Genomic DNA, 27,931 nt, shown 5'->3' on the forward strand with positions numbered 1-27,931 from the left:
GAGACCTCATCATAATCCATATAATTTAATAACTTGTAGAATCATCAAAAAGAGTCACAAATTGAAATGTTAACGGAATCAGAGACATGTCCAGTTCCACACACGCGATGTAGTCTGCTCAAAGCACAAGAGAGTGACTGGAACGGTTTTAACATTATCTAAACATGAAGAAATACGCTGTACAGGTTAAACCTACACTATTTCAGGATAACATGTATGTGCACAAAGGTTGTTTACAGGTGACCAAAAAACAGTTCAGGAAACAAAACCTACATGTAGGCTAACAAAAGTTCTTTACAAAGGAAAACTTATCAACCAAACTGGATCTTTATAATTATCCTAAGGCTATAGTTCAGCCAATTAAAAACAAAGCTGAAAATCGTTGAAAGTTAGAAGCGCCCTTTAAAGGGTTTGAATCCTCCACTGCCACCAGCCATGGGAACATTAGTGATCTGCACAATTCTGTTCATTCCAGTGGAAGAATGGCTGCAGGAAGACCAACAATCATGAATTAGTCACAAATCAAGGATACAGATGTTCAAACTCAACATGAGGACGAATTGTACCTTGCATGTTCTGTACACACAAAAATAGCTACAAAGCACAATGAAGTTAAACAAATAAAAAATGCCCAAACACATTCTGAACGAACCAGTGGCTTAACCCTCATGGTCATCATTTCCTGTTTACACTACTGGTATTTGGGGTCAGTATGACAATTGATGGAGTGTGCGAGAGTGTGTGTGAGAGTGTAAGTGCATTTTGAATGGTCAGCTTTGTGATTATGTGGAGGTGTGTGTGCGCGCACGCGCTTGTATACATTGTTTACAAATGTGTGATGACGTGTATAAAAAAGTAAACACACTGGCTGTGTCCTCGTACACTTACTTTGTTACTTTTACTTGAGTAACATTTTGGATATATGTACTTTTAAAGTCAAATTAAAAGTCGGTACTTTTACTCACGAGTATATTTCTAATAGAAAATCTGTACTTTTACTTTGTTACACTGTGTTATGTTCGTTCATTTAAAAATATGCATTACTGTATAAAATGCGTTGCTTATTTCAAGGTTGCAGTCTCTTTTTACGGGCATTCCCGAGTGATCGATTCTTTTGAGTCGATTCTTTTGAAAGCATTAATTGAACAATGGGCAAAACCGTTTGAATAGGCTAATGAATCAGTTCAAATGATTTGTTCAGTTCGCAGCACGATCTGAAGCGGCGGATTACCGACTCCTCGTAGCGCGAAACTTAAGAACACGCAGAACACAAAGAGAGTTGGATGAAGTGGATATTAATCTATATCTATACAATCAAAACTGCACGTGTCATATTGTTTGCCAGCAATGATGAATGTCCGCCATATGCGCACACCTCACGCGCAACCTGCTAGTCAGACACAGCAACATGCGCGCAACCTGTTAAGACACAGAGACGTGGGCTGGCAGAAAAATATACATTTGAAGAACAAAAGGAAGAAAACTTGTTGATGGGCGTGTGGTTCACTGTATGTTTACAAGTAAGAGCTTTTCACAACACACGTGACAACAAGGGGAAACATGAGTTTGGTCTAAAATCAGTTTGTATTTCATACAAGAGAGCACTGCAGATGTTCTAGATCAGTGGTCGCCAACCCGTCGATCGCGATCGACTGGTCGATCTTTGAGACGTTACTTGTCGATCCCCGAAAGTAGGCTAATACGAAAATGGAGAGACAAATAAATTGTGCCTGATCAATGTCCAGTTTTGCAAGTGCATCTCTCTTTCTCTTCATTCAGTGGTTGTATGTTTATAAGTTCTGCATTAATCTTTTCATGGCTGTATAAATAATGATTCCCTGGCCTGCGTGAGTTTTTAATGCGACCGTTATCATTAATCACATTTCATTGTGATGCGCGACTGCGCGTGATCGCTCTTCAGTGTTTCTAATGTCGGTGGTCAGTGATCAAACGCAAAATGAGACTCGCGCATGCACTGGCGTAACTGTCATTTGGAGGTCACTATACTGTTGCGGTGCATTACGCTTAAAAACAGTTTATTCATATGACATAAAAATGTCACTTGTTCGTTGGCGTTTTTGTGCTTTTACACTGGATGCGCAAGCAAGCGCCGCGGTTTCATACTGTCCGCGTATCTGGAATCGCGGCTCTCTGTCTTCAGCGAATGTAACTTACAAGTGTGAGCAACGGGATATGGTGAGAAAGCAGCGCATTTTAATGTTGAGTTTGTCTGAAAGACAACATCGGTCTAATCACAAATTTGTAATAGTGAATGATCCGCGGGTCTGTCAGTGATGGTAAACTGCACCAGTACTATCTCATGCGGGAGATGACATCTGCTGATATCCTATTTATGTTTTCAATTAGCCTAATATGATAGCCCATTCCATACTACTACCTTTAGCTATTTTATGAAACAGATACTTATTACCAAGACATTATTAGACGGGTAAAAGTAAATAGATAAATGATTTAAAATAAATAATTAACGTTGTTGTTATTATTAGGGCCTATTTATAACATTTCCATCTATATGATGTATTTACTTAATAAAAGTAAACTAAATAAATGCATCATAAAGAACAAATCTTTATACAGTAAATACCTAAATAATTAGGGTCTTGTTAAACTTATTCTAAACCTCGTTTTAATGTCAAGCTGTCATGTATGAATTAAAGTCCTTGAACTGGTGTTTAAATTGGTGTTTTTCACCTCATTATGGCACACTGAAAGTGGCAACTCTAAATGTTACAGAGTTTGCTTAGTTGCATCTGAAAAATGGAACAAAGAATTTCAGGTAATTCAAATAGACCCACAATTATAGACTAAATAAAAGGACTCAAGCAGGAGGTTCAATCTGGGCTGTTTTTATTTTCAACTTTTTGAATGGTAGATCTTGCCTTTCAACAATTCTGACGTCGGGGATCTTAGGCTCAAAAAGGTTGGTGACCACTGTTCTAGATCATCTTAGGAAATGCTTTGAGTTTAGCTAAATGCGTTGTAAACAAAACTCTGCAGGTTCACTTTAGTTTGACATGGTCTATATTATTCTAAATAAGTTGTAGTTGTGTAGGCTACATTGACATTGCGAATAGATGAAATATACAGAAATGCTCGTCTCTTCTGTGTTTGCAATATACACACAGAGACTAAAGAATAGACAAATATATCTTCTTATGATAATAATATTGATTAAAATATAATAAAATATTGCGTTAATATTAATTTTATGAATAGTAGGCCTATATAATCAGATACTAAGTAACTAGCTACTTGAGTAGTTTTTTCATTGCATACTTTTTTACTTTTACTCAAAGTAATTTTTAAAATAGTGACTTTTACTTTTACTTGAGTAACAATTTCTCTAGTTACTTGTACTTTTACTTGAGTAAAGATTTTGGCTACTCTACCCACTTCTGGTGATGGTAAGGTTTAGGGATAGGGAAAAGAATATACAGTTTGTACAGTATAAAAACCATTACATCTATGGAGAGTCCTTGTAAACCACATATACAAGTGTGTGTGTGTGTGTATGCACGTGTGAACATGTCTTTTCTACATAGCATATGTGCTCTAGTACCAGGCCTTCATTTCTGTATGGAAATGTTCAGATTTATACCAGATTGAGCTGCACGATAAATCGAAAAGTAACCGCACGCGATTTGGCGGTTGGCTGCGATGTTTTATGCGCAGTTTCTCAGTGAAATACTGTTAATTGCAGCTGCATCCAAAAGCCAGAGGCCGCTCTCGCACAGAAACTCAAATGCTCCATAGAAGTACCATGCGTATAACCAGGAAATGCAGTCTTGCTATCTGCATCTGGCATCTTTCAATCACTGTTTTTCAAGCCTCCTCAGGTATTTTCATGATAATTAAGTATATTTATAAGGATGATGTTTGACGGGTGTTGCTTTTTTAAATGCACATTTTAAGCGAATCAAACGCACAGTGCTTTCAGATGGAGCAGCCTTTCCCACAGATCACAGAGCCGTGCTTCATGAACAAGCTGCGCATAAAACATAATCGCAGCCTTTGCGATTTCACAATCGCGATAGCCACATCGATTTAATCACGATTTGAATGGGAATTGCGATTAATCGTGCAGCCCTACCGGATTTACTGAATTTTTTTACAAATGAAAAATATATTTTTACGCATTTCCCATTCATTTTCAATTGGGGTCATATTGACCCCAAATACCAGATGAATTAATTGTTTATTACATACCTTCAGAACAACCGAATCAAGCCCAGTTTTTTTTATGTGAATAAATTTACGTGAAAAAATTTATGTGAATAAAGATAGAAAATCTGATTCCACTGAGATAAAGGGAACAATTTTTTTTAACTAAGGAAAACTTGATTGGGGTCATATTGACCCCCAAGGAGAGGTTGAGGATTAAACATTTATTTCACAAGAACAATGAGCATCATAATGCTTACTTGGAGTGTGGTGCCATCATGCCCGGCCGAGTCTCTCCTATTCTGCGGTTATCGGGAAATCCTCCACTCTGTGATCCCCCTGCACCGTGCCAGTCTTTCCTGGGACCTGGATCACGCCCGTGCCTTTCCACCACCACCTGCCTGCCGCTGCCAAAAGGCTGCTGTAGTCAAATAAAGAAGAGATGAGAATTAGATTTGTACACCTGCACAAAGTTTACAAGCTCCCTGATATTCAACCATTCTTTAAGTTTTCGTAGAAATACTACACTCACAGACAAAAGAATGCTTATGTTTGGTCTTACCTGGTCTCCCATAACAACAGGTCGGCCTCCATCTCGGCTGTTGAAACTGGTCCTGCCTCGGTTGGCTGTAGAGGCCCCTCTCATAGCAGGACCGGGCCCTTCTCTGCCGGGACGATCTGGGCGCATCCGCACTGCTCCTCTAGAATTGAAAACATCACCAAATGTGTTCCATGCACATGAGCAAAAGAAAGCACAAGTTTCAAAGAACAGGAACCACATTTAGATTCCCCATCATACAAGAGTGCAAGACTATACAGGAGCTCTTTCCTACCTGACATCTTGTTTTGAGTTCATTCCCCCATCGCTCTTCCAGCTATGGTTGCCATCTCTGGCAGGTCTGGAGTGAGCCATAGCTGGAGGTGGTGCTCTGCCTCCCGCTGCTCGATCAGGCATGGCCACCTGCCTGCGCTCATCACGGTCACGAATCTCTCGCCGGTCACTGTCCCTCAGCTCTGTGCGGGGAGGAGGTGGGGGTTCCGCTCTCCTCACAGGCACAAAGTTTTTAGGATAACGATCAAACCCGGATCCTTCTCGACGTGGAGCGGGACGATTCTTTTTCGAATCTGCTTCATTGTCAAAACGGTTTCTTCTGCAAACAGATTGAACAGATCAATCAAATGTTTTTTATTTACAAAATTGCAGGCGTTATCTCCAACTGCCTGATGCAGTATATATGGGAACTATTAGATCAGACTGAAAAAAAATCCCAATCTCAGACACTCAAGAGATTTCAGATACTCTTACCTATCAAAGTTGTTGGACTGCACAGTTGATGTCGACGGGTATCGATTCCGGTCTCTGGGGTGAAAGTCATTAAAGCGGTTCTGCTGCCGGTTGTTGTAGTCTGAACCCTGACTCATCCTTCCCTCTGGCTCGGTGTGCATCTTTTTACCGCCATTCCAGTAGGGGTCATCCCTCCTGCACATACCAAGAATGAAAACCTTTGAATATTAAAGCACTTCTCCAGAACACTGGTTATTTCTTTTGGGCCAAGTTGACAATAACTGATCAGTTCACACACCTCTGGTCAACATCACGTCCCCTCTTTAAGTTGTTTCGTTTCTCCTGTTCATAACGCAGCTGTTCCTGCTGTCGTCTCAGTTCCTCGCGTTCACGAGCTAAACGCTCAGCTTCCTTGCGCCGCTCCTGTACACACAAAATTTTTAGTTTACAGACAGAACCATTAAACAGCTCTGACACTTATAAACAGGTATATACCTGCTCGATGCGGATCCTCTCCCGCTCCAATCTCTCTCTCTCCATGCGCTCACGCTCAAGTTTCTGCCTTTCCATTTCCAGTCTTTGCCGCTCTCTCATGAGGTTATCCCTCTCCTCCCGCTCGCGCATGACACGGATTCGCTCCCTTTCCCGACGCTCCCTCTCAGCTACCTCACGCCGTCTGAACATAATACCAGAACGGGATTACAGACTACAGCTGGTGTTTGGAATGTACAGAAGAGTTTCTCTTCTGGGGATAAGTGTGTATACACTCACCTGCGCAGCTCCATGGCCCTGCGAACACGTTCCATTCTGACCATGCGCTCACGCATCCGCTGCTCCTTCATTTTCTCAAATGGAAGGATGTCCTTGTTGCCACCTTTATTGAGCATGAACCTGCCCTTCTTCATCTCCATCTGAAAATGTGTCACATAAAACAGATCAGACTAAATTTAAGGCACTATTTTGTTTCTTTAATTTTGATAATTTGTATGAACAGTTCAGAATTTCTCAGAATGCAGTTGACCAACCTCCTCAGGTGGTATGAACCATCTGGGCCGTCTGTTCATTATAATGAGTGGACCCGGCTGCAGAGAAGAGAGAAGGAGAATCAGAAAACTTGGCCTGTCAAATTATAGTACGTGGGGCGCCGTTGAGCAGCGTAATGGGAGTAGATATGTTTGTCCCTTTTCCCAGTTTAATTTCGTTTATTTCTTCAAATACCCCCCAGACTTTTTTTAGACAAAATGTAAAAACTAACTAGACGACATTAGAATAATTGCGTCTATCAAAAATGGCTACTAACACGACAAAAACCTCTAAGAAAGAAGCCAACATGAGAGCCGAAGCAACCGCGACATCGAGCGAAGTGAGCATGGCGGCTTTAATGGAGTTGCTGGAAGCCCACAAAACGGCTTTGTTTAAGGCTGCGATTTCAACTTTAAAGGTGAAACTTCATTGTGTGCAAGCTACAGCATCTAGTCATGGACAGAGACTTACGGGTAGGGATGGGTATCGTTACGATTTTATCGATATCGATACCGATATTGATACTGCTTATCGATACCGGTACTTATCAATACTGTTATCGATACTACGCTCTATAATTTAATGCAAAAACACATGATGTGACAAGATGTTAAACATTTTAAGTTTCTTTATTACAGCTGAGCTTTAGAACGGCAGTTTACAAATACTTCTGAGCAAACAGAAAATGCCGCATAACAAAACGTGTGTGTGTTCCTTAGCATACCACTTACGGCACTTCGCATGTGCATAGGAGCACATCATAATGTAATTCAACATATTTACTTTACATCACTATGGTTATTTGGCTGGTAGACCGTATTTCTTTTTTCCTTTCAGGTTTTAGGTCTACATAAATTTAAGTACTATTAGTATAATAAAGTAATATTTTTTTAATTATATGTACTATTTTTTATAATTTTACTAGCACATTTACTTCAATTTACTAAAGTAAGTAAATATACCCCGTGGCAGAATTATTAAAAACAATGTTATAACTTGTTCTCAAATAAAGGACTTTTATTTTGACGGGTTTCCGCAAAGGGGTGTTTGACGGAAGCTTCCTCGTTGTGAAACGCGGACGCTGAAAGCTCCACAAGCGCAACCATGCCACTCTTTCACTCATAAACACGCAAAACAAGCAGATTACAAATACACCGCGGAAATCATATGACCTTAGATATCACACATACGTCGAGCAAACTTCAGCCATTCGGACATCATTCAGGGATGGAAAATGACAGGCAGCAGCCTCTAATTCGCCATTTAACAGACGAATACACAGAGATAAAACAACGCAAGTATCGATAACAGTATCGTTTGTCATGAAGCTTATCGATACTCTGGTATCGACCCAATTATGTACCGGTCCAAAAAAGTACCGGTTCTCGGTAGGGCTGTCACGATTATGAAATTTGGCTGATGATTAATTGTCTAATAAATCATTGCTATTATGGCGATTAATTGTCTGTTTTAGAGCTTTGACTTAATTCTCATACATTTTTTATTCAGATTTGAAATGACCATATTGTTCTGAATATAAAGACTATGTTCTTTTTCTTGGAAATACATAGGAAAAAAATGGGTCATCATACTTAAGGTTAAAGCTTTTACCTGTCAATAATACAACCGCCAAATACTTGTAAATGAAGTAAATTGATCAGGAGTGAATTGAAGCCACCATTAAAATGCTATCAGTCATAGAAAAGCTTCTAGTCTGTTTTTTTCTCACTTGCAAGACTACAATAAAAGTTTACTTCTATGTTAATGAGATTTTGGTAGACTTGTTTTCACACTGAAATAATATTAAATTGTACTGCAGGTTATTTTTATGGTATATGCTTTAGTTTTTTTTAAATGATTGTGTTGTGGTGGTACATTTTCAGGGTTTTTCCTGGCTCAAAATGAGGCGGGGGTGGTGCCATCCTGATCTTTGACACACACACGTAGGCCTACCGTACCTTTAAGTGGCTTAACCAAAGTGACTTTATATTAAATAAAAATTAAAATGATTAAGTTATATAAAACATTACTTTTATTCAACCAAACAGAAATGTTTTTTTAATCAAATAAAGCTTTTTTATCATTTTCAACTAACTTTTCAGCTTACAATAGCCAACTGAATCAACCAGTCTATCAAAATAAACAAAGCTCATTCACATCTTGCATTCTCTGTGGTTCACTTTAAATGACTCAAGGATCTCTTATATTAGCTAGTGACTGAAAAGTTCAATAGTTTAAATGAATCGGTTCAAATGATCGTGTGCGAGTCGTTCTAAACGCAATGTGCGTTCATACTGGCGAACTCGCTGTGTACAGTAAAAACTGATTCAACAATCCAACTGCACAGCTAAAGACATTACAATGATGTACGTCATGTTAATTTAATAAATATCAAGAAATTAAACGTACTTGGATGCAAAACAAACAGCCGTGAAACACAGGCTGGCTCTTGTTCTGCAACTCTTTTTAGCGCCTCAGTGTGATGATAACGAAACAGCGCCTCCACTGTGGCGTAATGTCGCAACTGCAGTTACAAATGACAGTCTGTTAAATGCACGCAGCATTTCTTGTGAAGACTCGCAACAATTTTAGCGACAGCCTGAGGCGGCACGACATTAGATGGAGGCGACCGCCTCCAATTTCTCTCTGCAGGAAAAACCCTAATTTTACAAGTATTACCATGCTTTAGTTATACAATATATACAATAAAATATGCAATATGCAGATGAACTACAGCTCCCCCTAGTGTCTTCTATAGAGATGTGCAATAATTGCGATGATCTGAAACCATCGCGATGAGGTCAAACAATCGCGATGAGACGATTATTTAATAATCGTGACAGCCCTAGTTCTCGGTACCCATCCCTACTTACGGGCGGTTGAGTCCCATGCTGAATCGATAGACAAACGGGTGGAACGCCTAGAAACTTCTCTTGCAGCAGTAACCGAGAGCAACGCAAAGCTCAAACCCAAGGCCGCTGATCTAGAAGCGCGGAGCAGACGGAACAATATAAGGATCAACGGAGTGCCGCGAAGTTGTTGGCCGCGAATTTTTGGCTATCAAATTCTACCCTCCCCTCCAGAACTGGACCAGGCGCACAGGTCTCTCACAGCTAAACCTAAGCCAGGGGAAAAGCCAAGAGCAGTTGTAAAAAACGAGCCGAACTACCGTATCAAGGGAGACCAATCGCCATCTATGAAGATTACAGCCCGGATTCACAACGTGGCAGATCTTAATAACTGATGTATCAGAAATGATGTATCATATTTACTTTTCAAAGATTTCCTCGCATCTCGTATAAATCTATATTTTGAAGTAAATGACAACACGTCTGTTAGCAGTGACATGTTGTGGGGGTCATTCAAATCTTATATGCAAGGACAGATCATTTCATATGTCTGTCAGTTGAGGAGATATGAGAATTCCAGGATGACAGAAATGGCAGACAAACTTTCTAAACTAGACCCGTCAATCTCAGAACTAGTGTTAATTTCGTTAACGAAAATAATGATGAAAAATATTCGTCAATGACTATTTTCCCAAGACGAAGAAGAGACCATGACGAGACGAAAAGTAAGGCCATAAAACGACAACTGAGCCTTTTCAGCTCGCATTATCGTTGACGAAAAATTATGAGACTAAAATGTAGTTATAAAAATAAAAACTTACCTAAAACTCTTTTTAGTCTTTGTCGAAAAGAATAGAAGATAAATATTGCAGATTTTTGTGTGAGCCTCTGCTGTACGAGCGTTCATGTTTGCGGTCGCCAGATAACAGGAGTTCAGATCCCCAAACAGGGATGAAAGGTTAAAAATGTATACGTTTTCTGTCAGCGGGTAACTTAATTTCTGCAATCTGGCAACCACACACCAATGCTCTCACTGTGGAAGCGCCATTGAGGATCTCAAGTCAATAAACAAGAGTTTAGCGATCTCCAGCCGGTCTGTGTTCTCTCATTAGCTGCTCGAGCCGCGTTGATCTCCACTACATTGTTTGCGATTGTGGTCGCTGAATAAAGACATCCCACCTGGCGAAACAGAGTTGTTCGCGACTGTTCCGATGGTTCTCCTTCACAGTCAGTCGCGTTGTTTCCGGGGAATTGTCAATATTTTGCAGGCATCAGGAACACGATAATAATTTGCGGGAGAACTTAAGGGAGAGGTTGGATATCAATGAATAGGCCTATGCACTTATCAAACCTTATCAAAAATATTTTGTAGATGAAGCTAGATGAAGTTGAATAAACTATATGCACATGATTTGACATTCTATTGATTTGTGCTTATTGGTAAACTATAAGAGATACTTATAATGAAATATAAAAACTAATTTCTCAAACGACAACAATCACTGCGTTATAATGTTTAGCAAAATACCAATTTTTATCATTTTAACCATTATACAGCATGACGAAAATGTGACTAAGTTTGTATTGAATAAAACGAGACAAAAATGCATAGACATTTAGTCGACTAAACTGGACTAAACAAAAACAGCACAAGGATGACTAAGAAAGATAAAAACTAAAAAGTGTATTCGTAATGGGACTAAAACTAAGACTAAAATAAAAAATAGCTGATAAAATTAACACTACACAGAACCCTTCACCCATAATTGATAAAAAATGCCTTCAACTTCATTCAGAGTACAATTTGCTTTTAACTCAAAGTTGATAAGCAACTGTTGAGTGATAAGCACCATTTTTTGTTTTGGTGAAAAAGCTAGCAAATTACTTGCATTTCATTCTCAAGCTGCCTGCACATCTAGACTGATCCCAAAAATTAAATCTCCAAACTGTGACATAGTTCTTGACCCAGAGGAAATTAATTTGATTTCTTCAAAATATTACACAGATCTTTACTCCTCAGAATGTGGCTAGAAAACATAAATTGATCAAAGGGGTTTGGGTCACTCCATATTGTTTTGTGTAAATGATAGTGCTACTGATGGTTTGGGCACACCTGTGTCTACCGCAGAAGTACAAGAGGCAATTAATTAGCTTCAAAATGGTATCTCCTGGCCCTGATGGTTTTACCTTCAAATTTTAAGTCTTTTTCTTCCGTTCTAGCCCCAATTCTACAAAGGGTATATAATGAGGCCTTTCTTTCAGGGAGACTCCCAGCAACCATGCCGGAGGCGTCCATTTCATTGTTGTTAAAGAAAGATAAAGATTCACTGCTCTGCAGTAGCTACAGGCCAATTTCTATGTTAAATGTAGATTTTAAAATTTTATCTAAAATCCTTTCCCTTCGTCTTCAGCAGGTGTTACCTACTGTTATTTACCCTGATCAAACCGGCTTCATGGCTGGTAGACACTCTTTTTATAATACAAAAAGACTTTTTAATACGATCCTTTCTTCAAGTTCTGATACTGCCGAGGTTATATTGTCTCTTGATGCAGAGACGGCTTTCGACAGGTTGGAATGGGAGTACTTGTTTTTAATTTGAAATAAATCTGGTTTCAGCTCAAATTTTGTAGAATGGATTCAATTATTATACTTCTCCCCTGTAGCATCTGTGCACACCAATGCAACGCATTCTAAAACCTTTCCCCTTCGTCGAGGCACACGTCAAGGTTTCCCCCTTTCGCCTTTGTTATTCGCATAGGTTAAAGAGCCAATGGCCATTTGGCTGCGAAATGAGGAAAAGTTTGAGGCCATCACTCGGTTTGGAACCTCTTACAAACTGCCCCTCTATCCAGATGACCTTCCTTTATATATAACTAACCCCATTTCATCGTTACCGCCAATTCTTCAAATTTGTTAGGCAAGTATTCTGGTTATAAATTTAATCTTAAAAAGAGCGAACTGTTTCCAATCAATCTAGCCACTGAAACACTTTCTAAATATCCTTTCCCTTTTAAGTGGGCTCAGGAGGGATTCCGATATTTAGGTGTATGCATCACCAAATCAGTCACCGCCATTTTCAGAAAAAAAATTCTCTTAGATGCATACAAGGAAGATATACAAAGATGGTCCTCTCTTCCTTTATCGCTAGTTGGCCGTATTAATTTGGTTAAAAATATTAACAAGTCTTTTTTTATAACTCTGAATCAGACAACCAACTCTTTATTGTTGGGCAGTAAGTGTGCACGAATAAGGAGAATGGTTCTCGAACTTCTGAAGTCGAAGGTGGGCCTTGCCTTTCCAAAATTTTCAACAGAATTACTGGGCCTGCAATATTAACAAGCTTTTGTACTGGACAAACACTTAAAGAGTCCCTGATGATCAGATCTGGATCCAAATAGAACTGACATCCTCAATTTTTCAAAATCAATTTCGTCAGTTTCCTAATCTTCCTCTTGGTTGAAAAATGGATGACATTCTTTCCATCAGTACAGATAGAAGAGCGGTAATTTTTGTTATTTATGATTCAATAGATAACTTCAATTCTGACCCCTCTGAATCACTCAAGAATACTTGGGAACAAGAGCTGGAGGTCACTATAAATGGAATAGAGTGGGATTATATACTTGATTTAGTACATTCTTCCTCTATCTGTGCACAACACAGTTCAATGCAATGCAAAAATTTTCATACAACACATTACACCAACACTAGATTAACTAAAACATACCCAGGCAGAAGTAACACTTGCAATAGGCGCCAACAATCGCCAGCAAACCACACTCACATGTTTTGGTCTTGTCCAAGGTTGATAGGGTTTTGGTCTAAAATATTTGATACTTCTGAAAAAACCTTTAACATATCAGCCACTCCAAACCCTTTTACAGATTTGTTCGGAATGTTTCTTAAACCAAATTTGCCTTTGGCGGCACAAGAAGTTGTTGCTTTTACCACATTATTGGCCAGGGGCCCGTTTCAGAAAGGAGGTTTAGTGAAAACTCAGAGTAAATTAACCCTTAAATGAGGGAAACTCTGGGTTTTCCGTTTCAGAATGTGAGGTATGTCAAACCAGAGAAAGCGGGGTAACTCAAGCCCGTTTCTAAAGGACAGGTAACTTATACTCAGGGTCAGTAACCATAGTAACTTACTCTGTGAACCTAACCTGGTCGGGAGCAGGTTTTCTTTGGTAAACCCAAAGTTTATTTCGATCTCCTCCCCCCCTTTTAAAGCGCAAGTGGTGTAACTCATACATTCATTCATTAATACAGTCATTCATGGCACACATTTTGATCACACAGAGACCATCTCAGTGACTTATATGTCATATGTGCTTTTATAGAGGATTCATGAAGAGGCTGCATTAATTCATTGGAATGTACTTTAATTTCAGGAGAGCAATTTAGGACCCAAGTGGAATTTTGTCATTTCCCTGTGCATTTTTATTAAAACTGTACCGTTTTTCTTTACAGTGAATTAGATATATAAAAATATATGTCATCCATTCTTACATCAATAACATCAGCCACCGTACGTGTATTGCATCAGAGCGTAATTTTCTATGGACGATGAGAAATGACTTAATAAAGTGTATAATAAAGTGCATGAATAAAGAAATTAATAAATACAGACATGCATGAAGCAGGTAATAAACAAGTCATTTTGATGTGCAGCCATTGCAACTGAAATCTGCTCAGCGCAGGGTACGAACCGGCGATCAGTCTAATTTTACACGAGAGTCTGACGCCCTACAGGTGTCCTATACACCATGACGTATTATTCTCGTAACTAGAGCACTCATAGCGAGTGAGAACATACGATTTTTTTATTATTTCTGTTGTTTCATTCATTTAATGATTAATTTGTTTGTTTATTGGTACATTTATCAATTTATTAATTTAAACTAAAGTCATTTTCAGGACATCAGTAAATCCACTGTATGCAGAGCGTAAAGTGTGCCTCACTCTCAAGTGCTTTCTGCCACCATGTTGCTTTTTTTGGTGCCGTTCCCATGGTGAATCGTAATATTCGGAGCTCCATTGATGATGGCTTTTTATAGTCGTGGTGCACACGCTTAACCCAGGGTAGGCCTACCCAGAGTAAATTGAACTAACTCAATTCAGCTGTTCTGAAACCAAAACTCAAAGTTTCTAATTTCTAAGTAAACCAACTCTGAGTTCAAGGTTTAACCTAGGGTTGGTTGAACCTCCTTATTGAAACGGGCCCCAGGAGGCTTATTCTCTTTAAGTGGAAACATGCATCCCTTCCTTCATATCATAGACGGATAAAGGGGTTACATAAGAATATATAAAAGGGTCTATAAGAAACTTTTATAAAACTTGGAAACCTTTATTGAATTATATTGACACTATTGATCTGTCACCTGAATATGCAGAAGAGGATTATTTTTTTTATTTACTTGTTTTTTACATTTAATGCTTGTTTGTATTTTGTATGTTTTGCATGTTGTATCTGCCCAAAATGTTAATAAATACATTTGGGGAAAAAATGACAGTATGTATTGTCGATGACTTTGGTACCTTTTCAAACCTTCCGCCCCTTCTGAAAGGAGGTCGAGCTTTATTAAAAGGTTGCTCTCTTTTAGATTGGTCAATCATCATCATCTTGCTTGGAGTCTTTCCTGTGGATAAGACAGACAAATATTACTCAACATGTCATTATGACAGTAATCAACAGTCACAAAAGTTTATAGCTTGTAAAACTTTAAGCAGAAGACGCAACATACGCCCATGCTTCTTTTCGTCTTTCTTAGATGAATCTGCTCCCGAGTTAAATATTGCATCAGATTTGTTGCTCTTGGAGTCTGGCTTTTTGGCATCTTTGCTGTCTTTCTCAGAGGGTTTGTCAGGTTTCTTCTCTTCCTTTTTAGAGGAAACTTGAGCCCTTAAAATAAACGAAGTAATGAACAGTGTTTAAACTGTGAAATTTCGCAGATAAATGACTTGATAAAAGAGATTTAAACTGGAAAATGTTTTCCTACTTGCTGGAGGTTTTGGTTCCAGTTGGAGTGCGCTTTTCTCCAGAGGTTTTACTGGAACTGTTCTTCTCTTCCCCTTCTTTCTTTGAGAAGTCCTTTTTAAAAGGGTCAGTTTTCACCTGTGAGGATAACACCGGTAGATGAAGTACAAATGATGAAATTCTTTGTGTTATAAGATGCCCTGTTCATCGTTGAGGGGAGACTGAAGACTCATGGATATCATCCAAAAAGGTGTTTATTGATTTCCAAAGGAGAGCCAGAGAGTGAACATATTTGCATAAAAGCACGAAAAGAACAAAACACCTTTTAACACATCATTGACTCTGGGTAAAGCTCGCTGAACAGTACCAGGTGATAGGAGGCCATGATCATGCGGACTAGTTCTGCCATAGAGTTCTGCCATCTTCAGCACATGAGACCAAGTTCATCCATTGAGTTCAGACACAAATTTGCGAAGCACTCCCTTTAAGGCCATTCAACCATGACAGTCTGGGAATGCTCTTAACGGCCTTCTCTGACCGTTCTAATGACAAATGACTTTGATGTGTAAGGATTTTTAAAATGTCCATGTGGCCTTTACTTAACATTCTGCTTCTGCGGGTCATCAATATTGTGAGGCATTACATACTTCTACTACTTACATAGACTGATCTCTTAACATTTTCTGTCCTTTAATCTCATGTGAAGCTTTCTACATTGGGCAATTTGGCAAATTGTAATAAGTTAATAACGTGGTCAGCTTTTCAGCCTACTTTGCCTTTTTAACTGCTCTAACTTCAGCTAAACCAGTTAGACTTTGAAGTAAGCCAACAAGTATAGGCACATTCCTGTCAACAGGTAAGGCTGACCCTCTACCTCAATTTTAAAATCCCCAGCAGCATTCTTCTTGTCCTCTCTATGGACACAACTTCCATTATCACATCCATCACAATCACAGTGTCTGTATTCTGACTTGACTAGTTGCATATCTGAGATGCCTCAAGACACGTTACTGGCTCTTCATGTTGAACATTGACTTTCTGTAGCCTGCTTGGCCACATTTGAGGCTATCGTAAGATTGTAGCTTTGTTGAACATGCGAACAAGGGCCTTTGTTGGTGTTGTGATGAAGACCACCTCAAACCCACCTCCCAGACCTACCTGACATGCAAGTACAATCCTAACTGTGACCTAGCTGATACGTGGATCATCTAGCAGTGGAGAAAGCTTTGGTTGCTTCTCTTAGGTAGGGTTGCGTTCACAAATGCAGTTCCTCGTCATCATCAACACGATTGTCATCATCCTTCATTGTTTTCCAAGTCTGCTTTACGGGTGGCATTCCAGTGTTCAACTGATGCATCCTAACACCATTTGTTGCAACGTGCACTAATTGAGTTCAAGGGGAAGTGGTAGATCCAACTGTTCAACTAAAGTTCAAAGGGAGGTGGTAGGAAAATGTAGGACTCATGGATATCATCCAAAAGGTGTTGATTTCCAGAGTGTTATTTTTGTAGAAGCAATGGATTCTCACAACAACTGAAAAAGGGAATATTGTCCCTAACTGTTGTCCCGCCCTCTGCTTTCTTCATCACAAGACCAGGAAGTGGCGAGTTCACACCTTGGCATGCAATGGCAGTTGTTACAAAAATGCAAGAACAAACCACTAGTGTATGAACTGCACTTTAAAAGTGTATGAATTTTGCAATTTAAAAGGACTGTAAACAGTATCTGTAAACTGTGACCATGTTAAGCCATCATCATAGGGGTTCCACTCTAAAGAAAAATATTTTCAAAAATATTTTTAAATCCTTTATTTCAAAACAAGACAAATGCACGAGTAACAAACTAATGTTACTCAAAAGGCACAACGGTGAAGCTCTTACCCTATCCACAGATATCTGCTGTCCATGGAGTTCTGTGCGGTCGAGGTGAGAGATGCACCTGGTCACTTCCGTGCTGGATGACATGGTGACTAAACCATAACACTTGGCTCCTGGGCTACGAGCGTTGGTGACAACTTTGGCACTAAAAACCTATTTCAAAAGAATTTGCAAATTAGTTACAATGCCCACAAACACATTACATAATCAAATATATAATTGAGATACTGTAGAATTTGCCTTTACCCTCCCATATTTGCCAAAGAGGTTCTTCAGATCAGCTGCTTTGGTGTTGGAGGACAGACCACTCACCCATAGATTGCGAGAAGAGCTGGTGCTGCTGCTGCCTCCTGAACACAGATTACAAACTGACGTTCAGAAAACATTACTCGTAACCAGTTTTTCTGACTAGGCCAATTAAATGATTGCTATTTTAATACCGATGTATTATATAGTATTCTTTAACTCTAAATTAGTTTCCCCAAGATGCACTGGGGCTTTATTTATCAGGAAATGTATTTTTTCTATAAACAGAATTTAAAACCGATTAACTCTTACCCTTTTCATCTTTCGTGGCTTTTCCATCTCTGTCCTTTGAAGAGCTAAAATGTAAATATTACGAGAGCGACAAAAACAGAAATACTTTAATGAATATGAGGACATAAGACAAGGGTATGGACACAGAGGTACATCTCTAAACCAACATCAAGGTTATACACGTTTGGTGCATTATCGAAAAGGAAAAAGAAAGCAAAACTCCCAATAGGCAAGGCTGGCACTTCGACAAATCTCCAATAAGGCTTCTTTTTCTTGCTTTTCCACAGGAACAAGGTGGGCCAGGTTTTCTGTCAAATTATTCCCTCGACCAATGAAATCCTCAGGAGTGTGTTCAACTTCAGAGTGAATCACTTCATTGGATTGACAAACCCCTCTGACATCACTGGAACTATGCTGCTCTTTTTTTTTTAAACCATAAGTAAGGACTGGAAAATCAAGTGCTGGAAATGTGTGTAACGGACGTGTTTTCAGCTCCTCGTTTAACGCCACCAATTAAGCAAACTTCAAGAAATGGCAAACCAAACCAAAAGACAACCAAAAGGCAGGGATTAGGTACAATGAACAACTTATGAAAAATTCTTGCAGCTACCCACAATGCTGAGTTCTTAGTGAGCTGGAACTTGGTAGTAGTATCATAAAGAACTGACATAGAAAGACAAACCTCTTTGCTTGACCTGTTGCCCCAGTTGAAGAGGGGCCTTTCTTCCCAGAATCCTTTTCCTTGTCTCCTGTTTCTCCTTTCTTCGAGGCCTCTCTGTTGTCCTTCTTAGCGGCGTCAGACTTCGGTCCATCATCTCTCTTACAATCTTTGTGGTCATCTATCTCTTCAGCCAGCGAATCTGTGCCCTGCCCCATCTCAGCAGAGACCTCAGCTTCTTCGGAGCCCTTTTCTGCCTCAGAATCTGGAAGTTTCACATGTTTACCTGTTTCCAGGAGGTCGTCGCCATCCACATCCAATGTGATGGCATCTTCTGCCTGGATGGTGACAGATATATTGTCATCCTCAACTTCTTTCACAGGCTCAGGGGTAGGTTCGCTTTCCATGGCCTCCAACGCTGGGACTTCGGGGTCGGCTTCACTCTCCGCCTCGACCTCTGCGTCAGCCTCGGGTTCAGGCTCAGGCTCTGGTTCAGGCTCGGTTTCCACCTCTGCCTCAACCTCAAGATCGGGCTCCACCTCAGCCTCAGGTTCTGCAAGGCCATCTTCACACGAGAAGGTTTTAGAATTTTCACGAGTAGCATCATCAGTATCCGTTACATCTGAGGGATTTAACAAGCATAAAACATGGCAAAACACATTGTTTAACATTCACATCTCTGTGCTACGTGACCTAGAAAGTAGAATAGAGAGCAAGTTTAGTATTAGTGGTCATCGTGGATGAGGAAACCACAGGTATACATACAAAAACACATTCCTTAGAGAAAAATGAAGAGGTTGAACAATCTTCTGTGTGATCATAGCCATATTCACTTCGGTGATGACACCAACTCCAATAGCACTACCTCTTCATCCAAATTCTGAAGGTGCCAATATATTTGGGCGAGACTGACATACGTTCTTCTGCTTTAGGACATGCATTCAGTCCAAGTTGAACTTGGAAGCAAGTACTCCCACCAGATGTCACACTATGACGAGTCTCAGCCAGGGTCTTCTTTCAAACATTCCCTTTGAATGTCCATCTCATTTTTCAGCTGATGGGGGAGAATCAAAAACAGGGTGCCAACTCTGTTCATAGCATGCTGCCTTGAAACACTCTTAAAATGGGTGTCCACCGAGCTGTGTCCAGTCTTGAGTGAGTTCACAAGCAGCGACGAAGCCATGTGGGCTCAGAAAGCGTCATTATGATGAATGATGTTCACATGTCTCATGTTATGAACAGTCATCAAAGGCACATTGCCTGTTGCCTTCTCCATTTCAGGAGCAGTCCATTAACAGCAGAAAGAAAGAGAAGGCTTGCTGAAGCTTTGTTCAGAACACATCAAATCAGAAGTCAGAGTTCTGCAGAAGATGGTGTGGGTGGATGCATCCTCTGATGAGGGGATTGATGAATGAGTCCTTGAACAAATTAGATGAAGTAATTAGGAACAACACTGATGTTCAGAAAAATGACGAAGCACTGTCTGTCCTTCGATGCAGTGTGTGCCGATGTGATGCTTTAAATGTCCGTGATGTTGTGGAACTTGTTTTTAATGTGTGAGATCAGAAAGCGTTGAGATTCAAAAAGAACAACCAAAAAATAAAGGAAAGAAGTCCAACCTTCTGATCAAAGAACCTGCAAAACCTGAAAAAAATAAAGCGTTACGCCTCCACCCCAAAAAGTGACCAGACATACCTTTCTCTGATTCCTCCTCTTCTGTTTCCTGAAAATAAATGACAGTAGAATCTTTAGGGAAAAATGAACACAAAAGCAACATAAAACTTTCCAGCCACTGAAATGAATGAAAATCTAAAATACATGTCAACAACTACAAATGTTTACTTCTCTCTTTCGGAATATTTGGGTGGATAAAACGTTAAAATGTGTACAATGTTTTAGTTTGACATTCTTTAAAAATCCCCATAAATCAAGTTATTTTGCCAAAGGCTCAAGTACTAATAAAAAAAAAAAACACATTTATATTTTACAGCTGCATTGTACAGAATGCAAAATATGCAAATGACTGCCTTTTTAAGCTTAATCATCAACATACATTAACAAATATAATCTTGTATGTTACAAGCTTGAGCATTCTTGTATTACATGCTGACAGTTAGGGCTGTGCAAAAATATCGATACATGTAACTATCGCAATTTTTTTTTCAATAGTGTATCGATAGTGATACCTCTACTATCGATATTTTTTTTTATCATGTCATATACATACGGCCAAAAGTAAGTGGAAGCGAGCATGGCGAAAAATATAAGAACGCTTGGAGCTCTCAGAGCTGATGTGTGGGTGTGCTCTGGTTTTCAAAATAAGTAATGGAGTAATGAGTTACATAAAATAATGCTGTTTTAGGGCTGTGCCGATAAACGATATCATATCGAATCGCGATAAAATGTATTTCAAAAACGATGATAAGCTATTGGCATTTTGACTCGATATGGATTAATCTTACAGTCTAACAGAACGCAGAAATAAATGCAACAACAGTCAGTCAGCGTGCAGCTTTTATCATGCGCGTCAAAGTACAAAGTCCATTTCATACTGCACTTGGCAAAGAAAACTCGACATGAGGAGGAAAACATTACTGGAAGCGGAAACAAAGGTGAAACTAACCTCGAGTTGTCATCACGCGGTTTATCAAGTGTCTTATTTTTTTTTCAATAGTGTATCGATAGTGATACCTCTACTATCGATATTTTTTTTTATCATGTCATATACATACGGCCAAAAGTAAGTGGAAGCGAGCATGGCGAAAAATATAAGAACGCTTGGAGCTCTCAGAGCTGATGTGTGGGTGTGCTCTGGTTTTCAAAATAAGTAATGGAGTAATGAGTTACATAAAATAATGCTGTTTTATTAAATGCGATAAAGATGTTATTTTAGTAGTTCATGATTGACACCAAACATACAATGTTCAGTGTGCCAAAGGGTTCATAACAAAAGCTTTTGTGATGTATGATCATAAGACATGAGTCAAAATGAGACTGAATGAACTGGTACATGTTGTTTATGGCCTAATATCCTCTGTGTTGCAACAGTGCATTAATTTAATTGAATTTTAACTGGATAAAGGTTAACTTTTGTTAATAAACTGTATTTAAAATAGATTCTTTTAATACAGTTTTTTAATTAAATATATATCGAAATAAATATCGTTATCGATCAATATAGAAAAAAACTATCGAGTTTACTTTTTTGCCATATCGCCCAGCCCTATGCTGTTTGTAGGCTTCGCAAGTCATGACACAAGTCACTTGGCTACTGCAGTGCATTAGACAAAAAGTTTATTAAGAAAAGTAACAATGACATTTATTGTGCTTTCACGGATGTGACACCAGCGCATTTACAGCACGGATGAAGCAGGGGTTTTATACTGACCATGTTCATTGTTTTAACTTTAATGCACCACAACAGCCAAGTGACTTGCGTGAGCCACCTTATTCCCCTGTGCTACCCACTTGAGGGGCGCAATCCACAGTTTGAGAACCCAAACCTCCGATCTAAACGTCCATGCATCGCACATCATGGCCACTCTGCAGAGGTAAGGGATGTTTTGACACTTATCCTTACAGAAAACCCCCGGTGGTGCACAGCATGTTGTATTTCTAGCTCTACTTTTTACATTTTCTATTTAAAGTATTGCAATATATCGCAAATGTGTATCGTATCGAAATACATAGCAATATATTGTATCGTGACCCATCTATCATGATATGTATCGTATCGGGAGGCAGTTGCCAATACACAGCCCTACTGACGAAATTTCTACATGTTGTTGATTGTAACTCAATGTGAGAGGACTGAAACTTGAAAACCGTTACATTTACGCATTTGGCATACGCTTTTATCCAAAGCGACTTACATTGCATTGTATTATACATTTGTTTCTGACTATGTGCAATCCCCTGGGACCAAACCCATGACCTTGGCATTGCTAGTGTAATGCTCTAACCACTGAGCCAAAGGAAAGTTAATGCCTTGCAGATAATAATTGAAATTAAGAAACACAAATCAATATTTATACACGGACTACTTAAACGCACACCTACCTGTAAAACTATGTTACAACATGTATTTGATAGGGATGCACCGATACCGATACCAAGCTCATGTACTCGTCCTCGTAATGACACACCGATACCAAAGACTGATACCTCACGTGACATACATAGATGATTTCCGCAATGCGGAAAACGCAGACGGAATCGAGGAATCCAGGCATTTCCTAACAAGAAATTAGCGCTGAACAGCTAACGTAACAATTAACGAAATATTCAGATACTGTTTAAATATGTATTCTGCTTGTTTTACGTTACCGTGTGTGAAAGAGTGGTGCGGTTGTGTGTACTGAACGCATTGTGCTTGTGGAGCTTTCAGCACCAGCGTTTCACTGCACGCGGACACGCACACATAAACAAACAACATTTGTGGCGATCCGTCAAAATAAAAGTCCGGTTAATTTAAACGGGTCAAATGACACGGCTAAAACTAATATTATCGTTTGTTTTAGATGTAATGTAATGTGTATACACGATTTACGGTTCAAAAACGCTGTATTTTCCACACACCATGCATGTTTGTATCTCCTCTTTGCCCCGCCTCTCTGAAACGCACAGATTTTTTACAAAGCTCATCGCTCTGAAAAGCGAGGTGTGCTATTATTGGCCAGTTAACCAGTGCGTAGTGATTGGTCGAATACTGCAAGAGTGTGAGGGAAATGTAACGCCTCTTACCATATTCGGAACATCATGTTGCCAAGCAATTGTACTGACAGACAGGTGATAATATGTCATCGTAACTTCCTTATATCAATTCGAGCCCGAATCTGATACGGAAAATGAAGATGATCAAGCCGATACATCAACTTTGCCAGCGCGACTTGAGCAGGATGTAAAGGATTGGTAAGGTTTTATTAAAAAAAATATATGTTAAATAGTTAAAAACTATAGCTAACTGTTTTACCTTTTATATACGACGTTATAAAGACTATAAACAAACAACCATATACATCATACAGAGTTTGTGTGAGATAGAAACAAGCTCGCATTACAGCAGGGAATGGTAACATTATAAATAACGCGAGCGCTTTCGCCCTTCTTGATCAACCAGTGTTACACCACGTCTCGTCGCGACTCAACAAAGACAATAAACCCCATTATAAACATGACATTTGTTGCCTCTAGTTGGAACATAATTACTGATTACTGATTGACTTATGTTGTCTTTTTTCACGTTGCGCGCGTGTCTGCATTTGCAGATCACAAACACACAACCGTTGCAATCTTCAGTGAAATGCGCTGCACAAACTTGAACATTCGGATTGTACTTTTCTGGAACAGTGTTGTAAATAAAATGTAACCATTCGTTTTTAGTTGTCTCATCTTTTGGCAGGGTAAGCAAAGAGTCTTTCTTTTCGCAACGAAACACACAGCGTCTCAGCGACATGGCTGCGGCGGTGACGATACAATGAGATTTACAAGTATGCCCACCTCACTTGCGTTTAGATTTGGGCAGTCTTAAGTCAAATCATGTTACGAAGTGATGTACATTCATCAGGGTGTGGTTACACGAGGCGTTTCAGGCAGGTCTGGGTTTCCATTCGCTTTTAGTTAGAATGCATCTTTTGTTCCGACACTTTAATTTTAGCAATTTTACGTGTCTAATACATGCATGGGCAACTTATAACACACCAAAGACACAGAAAAACACGTATTCGCGCCATATGACCCCTTTAAACAAATGCTCTTTGCGGCGTCCCGTCAAAATAAAAGTCTGGTTGACTTGAACAAGTTATAATACACTCACATTTTACCACACCACCCCCCTTAAATTTTTTATAATTTGACCACAGAGAATATTCTTTACTTTAGTAAACTGAAGTAAATGTGCTAGTAAAATTGTGCTACTTATCATAAAAAAATAGAACTTGATTAAAAAATAGTACTTAAATTTAAGTAGACCTAATAACTAGGGCTGCAACAACTAATCGATAAAATCGATAATTATCAATAATGAAAATAGTTGTCAACGAATTTCATTATCGCTTAGTTGGTCTGTGACGTCACTCACTTGCGAGCTGCGCAGTTATAAATCAAGCGCGTCTTCTTCACTTTTAAATGTCCCTCCGTGCAGCATGAACTGCACAGTTTTAAAGTTAAACTTCTCTCTCCGTGCAGCACAAGATGCGCAGTTTTAAAGTCAAACTTGTCTCTCCGTGCGCGCGTCTCTCCGTGCAGCGCAAGGTGCGCAGTTTTAAAGTCGCACGCATCTCTCCGTGCAGCACAAGATGCGCAGTTTTAAAGTCAAACTTGTCTCTCCGTGCGCGTGTCTCTCCGTGCAGCCTGAGGTGCGCAGTTTTAAAGTCGCGCGCATCTCTCCCTGCAGCGCGAGGTGCGCAGTTTTAACGTGTCTCTCCGTGCATGCGTCTCTCTGTGCAGCACAAGTTGCGCAGTTTTAAAGTCAAACTTGTCTCTCCGTGCAGAGCGAGGAGCGCAGTTTTAAAGTCAAACGTGTTTTGTATGCATCTTTTAAAGCCACGCAGTTTTAATGTTTAAAGGGGAGTTTTAAATTACTAAATTAAAGATTATATTTGTAAAACCCAATTTGTGGCATTTGCACTTTGCAAAGTACATAATAGGTGAAATACCCTGATTTGGGGGTTTATTTATATCAGAGGTGGGAAGTAAGGAAGTACACTTTTTGTACTATACTTACGTATTATTTTTTCTGGATACTTTACTGTACTTCACTACATTTGAATGACAAATATCTCACTTTAAATGATACAAAAATATATTTCTTTGGCCAACCGCACCATCCCTCCCACGTTTGGGAGAGACTATTGTTGGCTGCTTATAATATGACACACCTGAATCAACTCAGCCTTGGTGTGTTAATTAGGGAGACATCCACAACATTTTGGGAGAAGGCAAATGAGTTCAGTTGTGTATACTTTTCCCATCTCTGGTTTAGTCATTATAAGCAGAAGATCCAATTAAACATTTTATCCGATTAATCGAAAAAATAATCGCCCAACTTTGCAGCCCTACTAAAAACAAAAGACAAAAAGAAAAAGTACCAGTAAGATACTGGTTTATTAACATTATTGTACATTATACAGGAATCGGTTATAGGTATCGGCGAGTACCAGAAAAAAAATATCGGTACTCGTACTCGGTCTTTAAAAAATGGTATCGGTGCATCCCTAGTATTTGATTATACTTTTTATATTTATCAATGTTACAAAAAACATCCCCAAAACACAAGTTCACTTTGTACCTTAGACAAAGGTTCCTCTTCCATGACGGCATCAGTGTCCTGGTCCGTCTTCTTTCCTGCAGAGGTGTAACAACGGCACTTGGTCAAACTTCACAGAAATGGTGAAAAGAATGCATTCAGAGTGAATTGATCAGGCTGGGCTTTACCTTTAGTTTTGACATGTTTTCTTGTGGGCATGTCAGCAGACACAGCAATCTCGATGTTGTCAGGATCTCCACCTTCACATTCTATAGCCTGCACACAAGACGGCAACCAACCATTTATTAAAACACTAAGATTTGGACGTCAGTGCAAAATATTACAATAAACATCAACCTCGTCCTTGAAGTGAGAAAACGTTGGTTTGGAATCGGACCATTTCATTAAATGAATGTGAAATTCCCCCTACTAGTACTGTTCATCAGCAGCTAGTGGTTATGACAAGTAAGGTTATTCAGAAATTTGGCCTTCCCTGGTTGGTAAAACACGTTAGGCGATCCCCGTTACCAGTCTCCTCTAGACCACAGAATCATGTTTACGAGCCACTTTTATCTCTGTTTTTCAGTCAATACTGGCATTTTCCCCCATCATGAACAACAACTTTCGCAACAAAATAAAAACACCTTGTGGTATCATGGTATATTAATGTGAACAATCATAACCGATGCAAAACGTAGGTATTTTGAGTTTGAGATAGTGAATTCCTACAGAGAAAATCACTTGCTGCCCTCCATTTGCACTTGCGCAGTTACGTGACTTAAACCTATTACCGTGAAAACCTATTGCATCCATAAGAGCAAATTCCGTTGGTTATTTACATTAGGTCAATAATTCCTTATGTCAATAAAATACCATCATTATTTAAAGGGACAGCTAAAGGGGCAAACTCGAGGGTGAATAAATAAAAACAGAATTTTCATTTTTGGGTAAACTGTTCCTTTAACAGTGGACTAACTAATACAACAAATTTCAAACCATTGTTAAAAAAAGTTTTATTTCTGTACAGAATTGTTGTTGTTGCAATCTCCTAGGGGAAAAGTCAATGTCACGAGAGCTTATTCCTTTTTCAAATAGCGTGTCTTATTTTTCCAAAAATAAACCTTAAAGCATTTTATCTATTTTTTGGTGAATTTAGCCAACCGGTGTTGTGGCGTCATGTATTCAGCAAGATTACATACTCAGATGGTTGAGGGAAATTAACACTTTGTATTAATGTAAAGTGTAATAATAATAAAATAAATACATTCTCCAATTTGTCTAATGACTGCATGCAATAGCTAAAGGGATTAAAGATAAAAATTATCATCTAATCGCGTGCTTAGCGTATCAGCTAACAGTTAGCTAATGGAATTTAGCCTGCTTTACAATTCACCACAGCAGTAACATTTACGTGAAATATTTCGTGCTAATAAAATTTCCTCTCATTTTACAGACATTTGGTAACAAATTGTGCAGTATGCTTGCGTTTTTATGAAACCCTTTGAAAAGGCCAGGATTAAAATCACGACAAGAAACGTTACGTTATACAAACGGCTCTACCAGACGAATAGCCACCAAGCTAGCTAGCGATCTTCTGCACCACACGCAATATTGTGGTTTAACGTCTCAAATTAAGCATAACTTTACCTGTTTCAGTCTTGCTACAAGAGTATTTTTCACCCCAGTAACATCCAAATTTCGTCGTTTGAGTTCTGATTTTAGGTCTACAACGCGTAAATCTGTAATCTTCTTCGTCTCCGCTGAAATGGCCCCCGACGCCATTTTGACTGTGTACAACTCTTTGTGCGCGGGCACGGCAGGACACGCAACGCGCATGTTAGCGCATTTAACCGTGTTACGAGTTTACGTCGCAGTATATGGGCCATTCTACAGAATTCGTGCAAACTGCTGTCCACACACACACAAAAAACGCACATTTAAAACGCATTCGAATCGAGCATTCGAGTATTCGAATCTAATTTGTTTACTAAGATCCTTCTTTTCTCTATAGAAACACAAAATAATATTTAAAATATCAGTAAGCTTAATATATATAAAATCACAATTTATTGGGTACTTTCAATTGGGAGATGGCGGTCCCGAACCCAAACCCCTAAATTTCAATTTATGTAAATGATAATAAAATACAATTTTAAATGATTAAACTTTATGTAAAAAAATGTGTCCAGCATTTTCATGTCACTACCGAAACATTGCATGTTTGCACTGATTTTAGCCACACCCCTACATTTTTATCAAGAATAATTTCTGTGTCCATCACTCTAATAGCTACATGGTTA

The 27,931-nt window shown here is 39.1% G+C and overlaps 1 protein-coding gene across 1 annotated transcript; it reads right to left on the reverse strand.

Moving 5' to 3' along the window:
- Window positions 1–9: 9 nt before the first annotated feature.
- Window positions 10–27,449, reverse strand: sltm (SAFB-like, transcription modulator). Its single transcript, XM_057347057.1, has 20 exons — window positions 27,279–27,449; window positions 25,820–25,907; window positions 25,674–25,729; window positions 20,081–20,108; window positions 18,410–19,007; window positions 17,749–17,792; window positions 17,437–17,540; window positions 17,194–17,343; window positions 15,336–15,451; window positions 15,081–15,238; window positions 14,875–14,975; window positions 6,493–6,549; window positions 6,239–6,378; window positions 5,963–6,143; window positions 5,766–5,890; window positions 5,489–5,662; window positions 5,016–5,333; window positions 4,745–4,883; window positions 4,443–4,603; window positions 10–486 (listed from the first exon to the last, which is right to left on the reverse strand). Exons 1-20 carry the CDS (start codon window positions 27,411–27,413, stop codon window positions 390–392), a joined length of 2,970 nt encoding a protein of 989 aa, XP_057203040.1. The 5' UTR covers window positions 27,414–27,449; the 3' UTR covers window positions 10–389.
- Between the last annotated feature and the right edge of the window lie 482 nt (window positions 27,450–27,931).

Source organism: Triplophysa rosa, linkage group LG1 (genome assembly GCF_024868665.1).
Source record: "Triplophysa rosa linkage group LG1, Trosa_1v2, whole genome shotgun sequence".
Lineage (NCBI taxonomy): Eukaryota > Metazoa > Chordata > Actinopteri > Cypriniformes > Nemacheilidae > Triplophysa > Triplophysa rosa.

Coding starts and splice junctions, on each gene's coding strand:
- sltm (XM_057347057.1), bottom strand. CDS start 27,413: ATGGCGTCGGGGGCCATTTCAGCGGAGACGAAGAAGATTACAGATTTA. Junction 25,730..25,819: donor AAAACATGTCAAAACTAAAG/GTAAAGCCCAGC, acceptor ACACCTCTGCAG/GAAAGAAGACGGACCAGGAC. Junction 19,008..20,080: donor AGAGGAGGAATCAGAGAAAG/GTATGTCTGGTC, acceptor TAAATCCCTCAG/ATGTAACGGATACTGATGAT.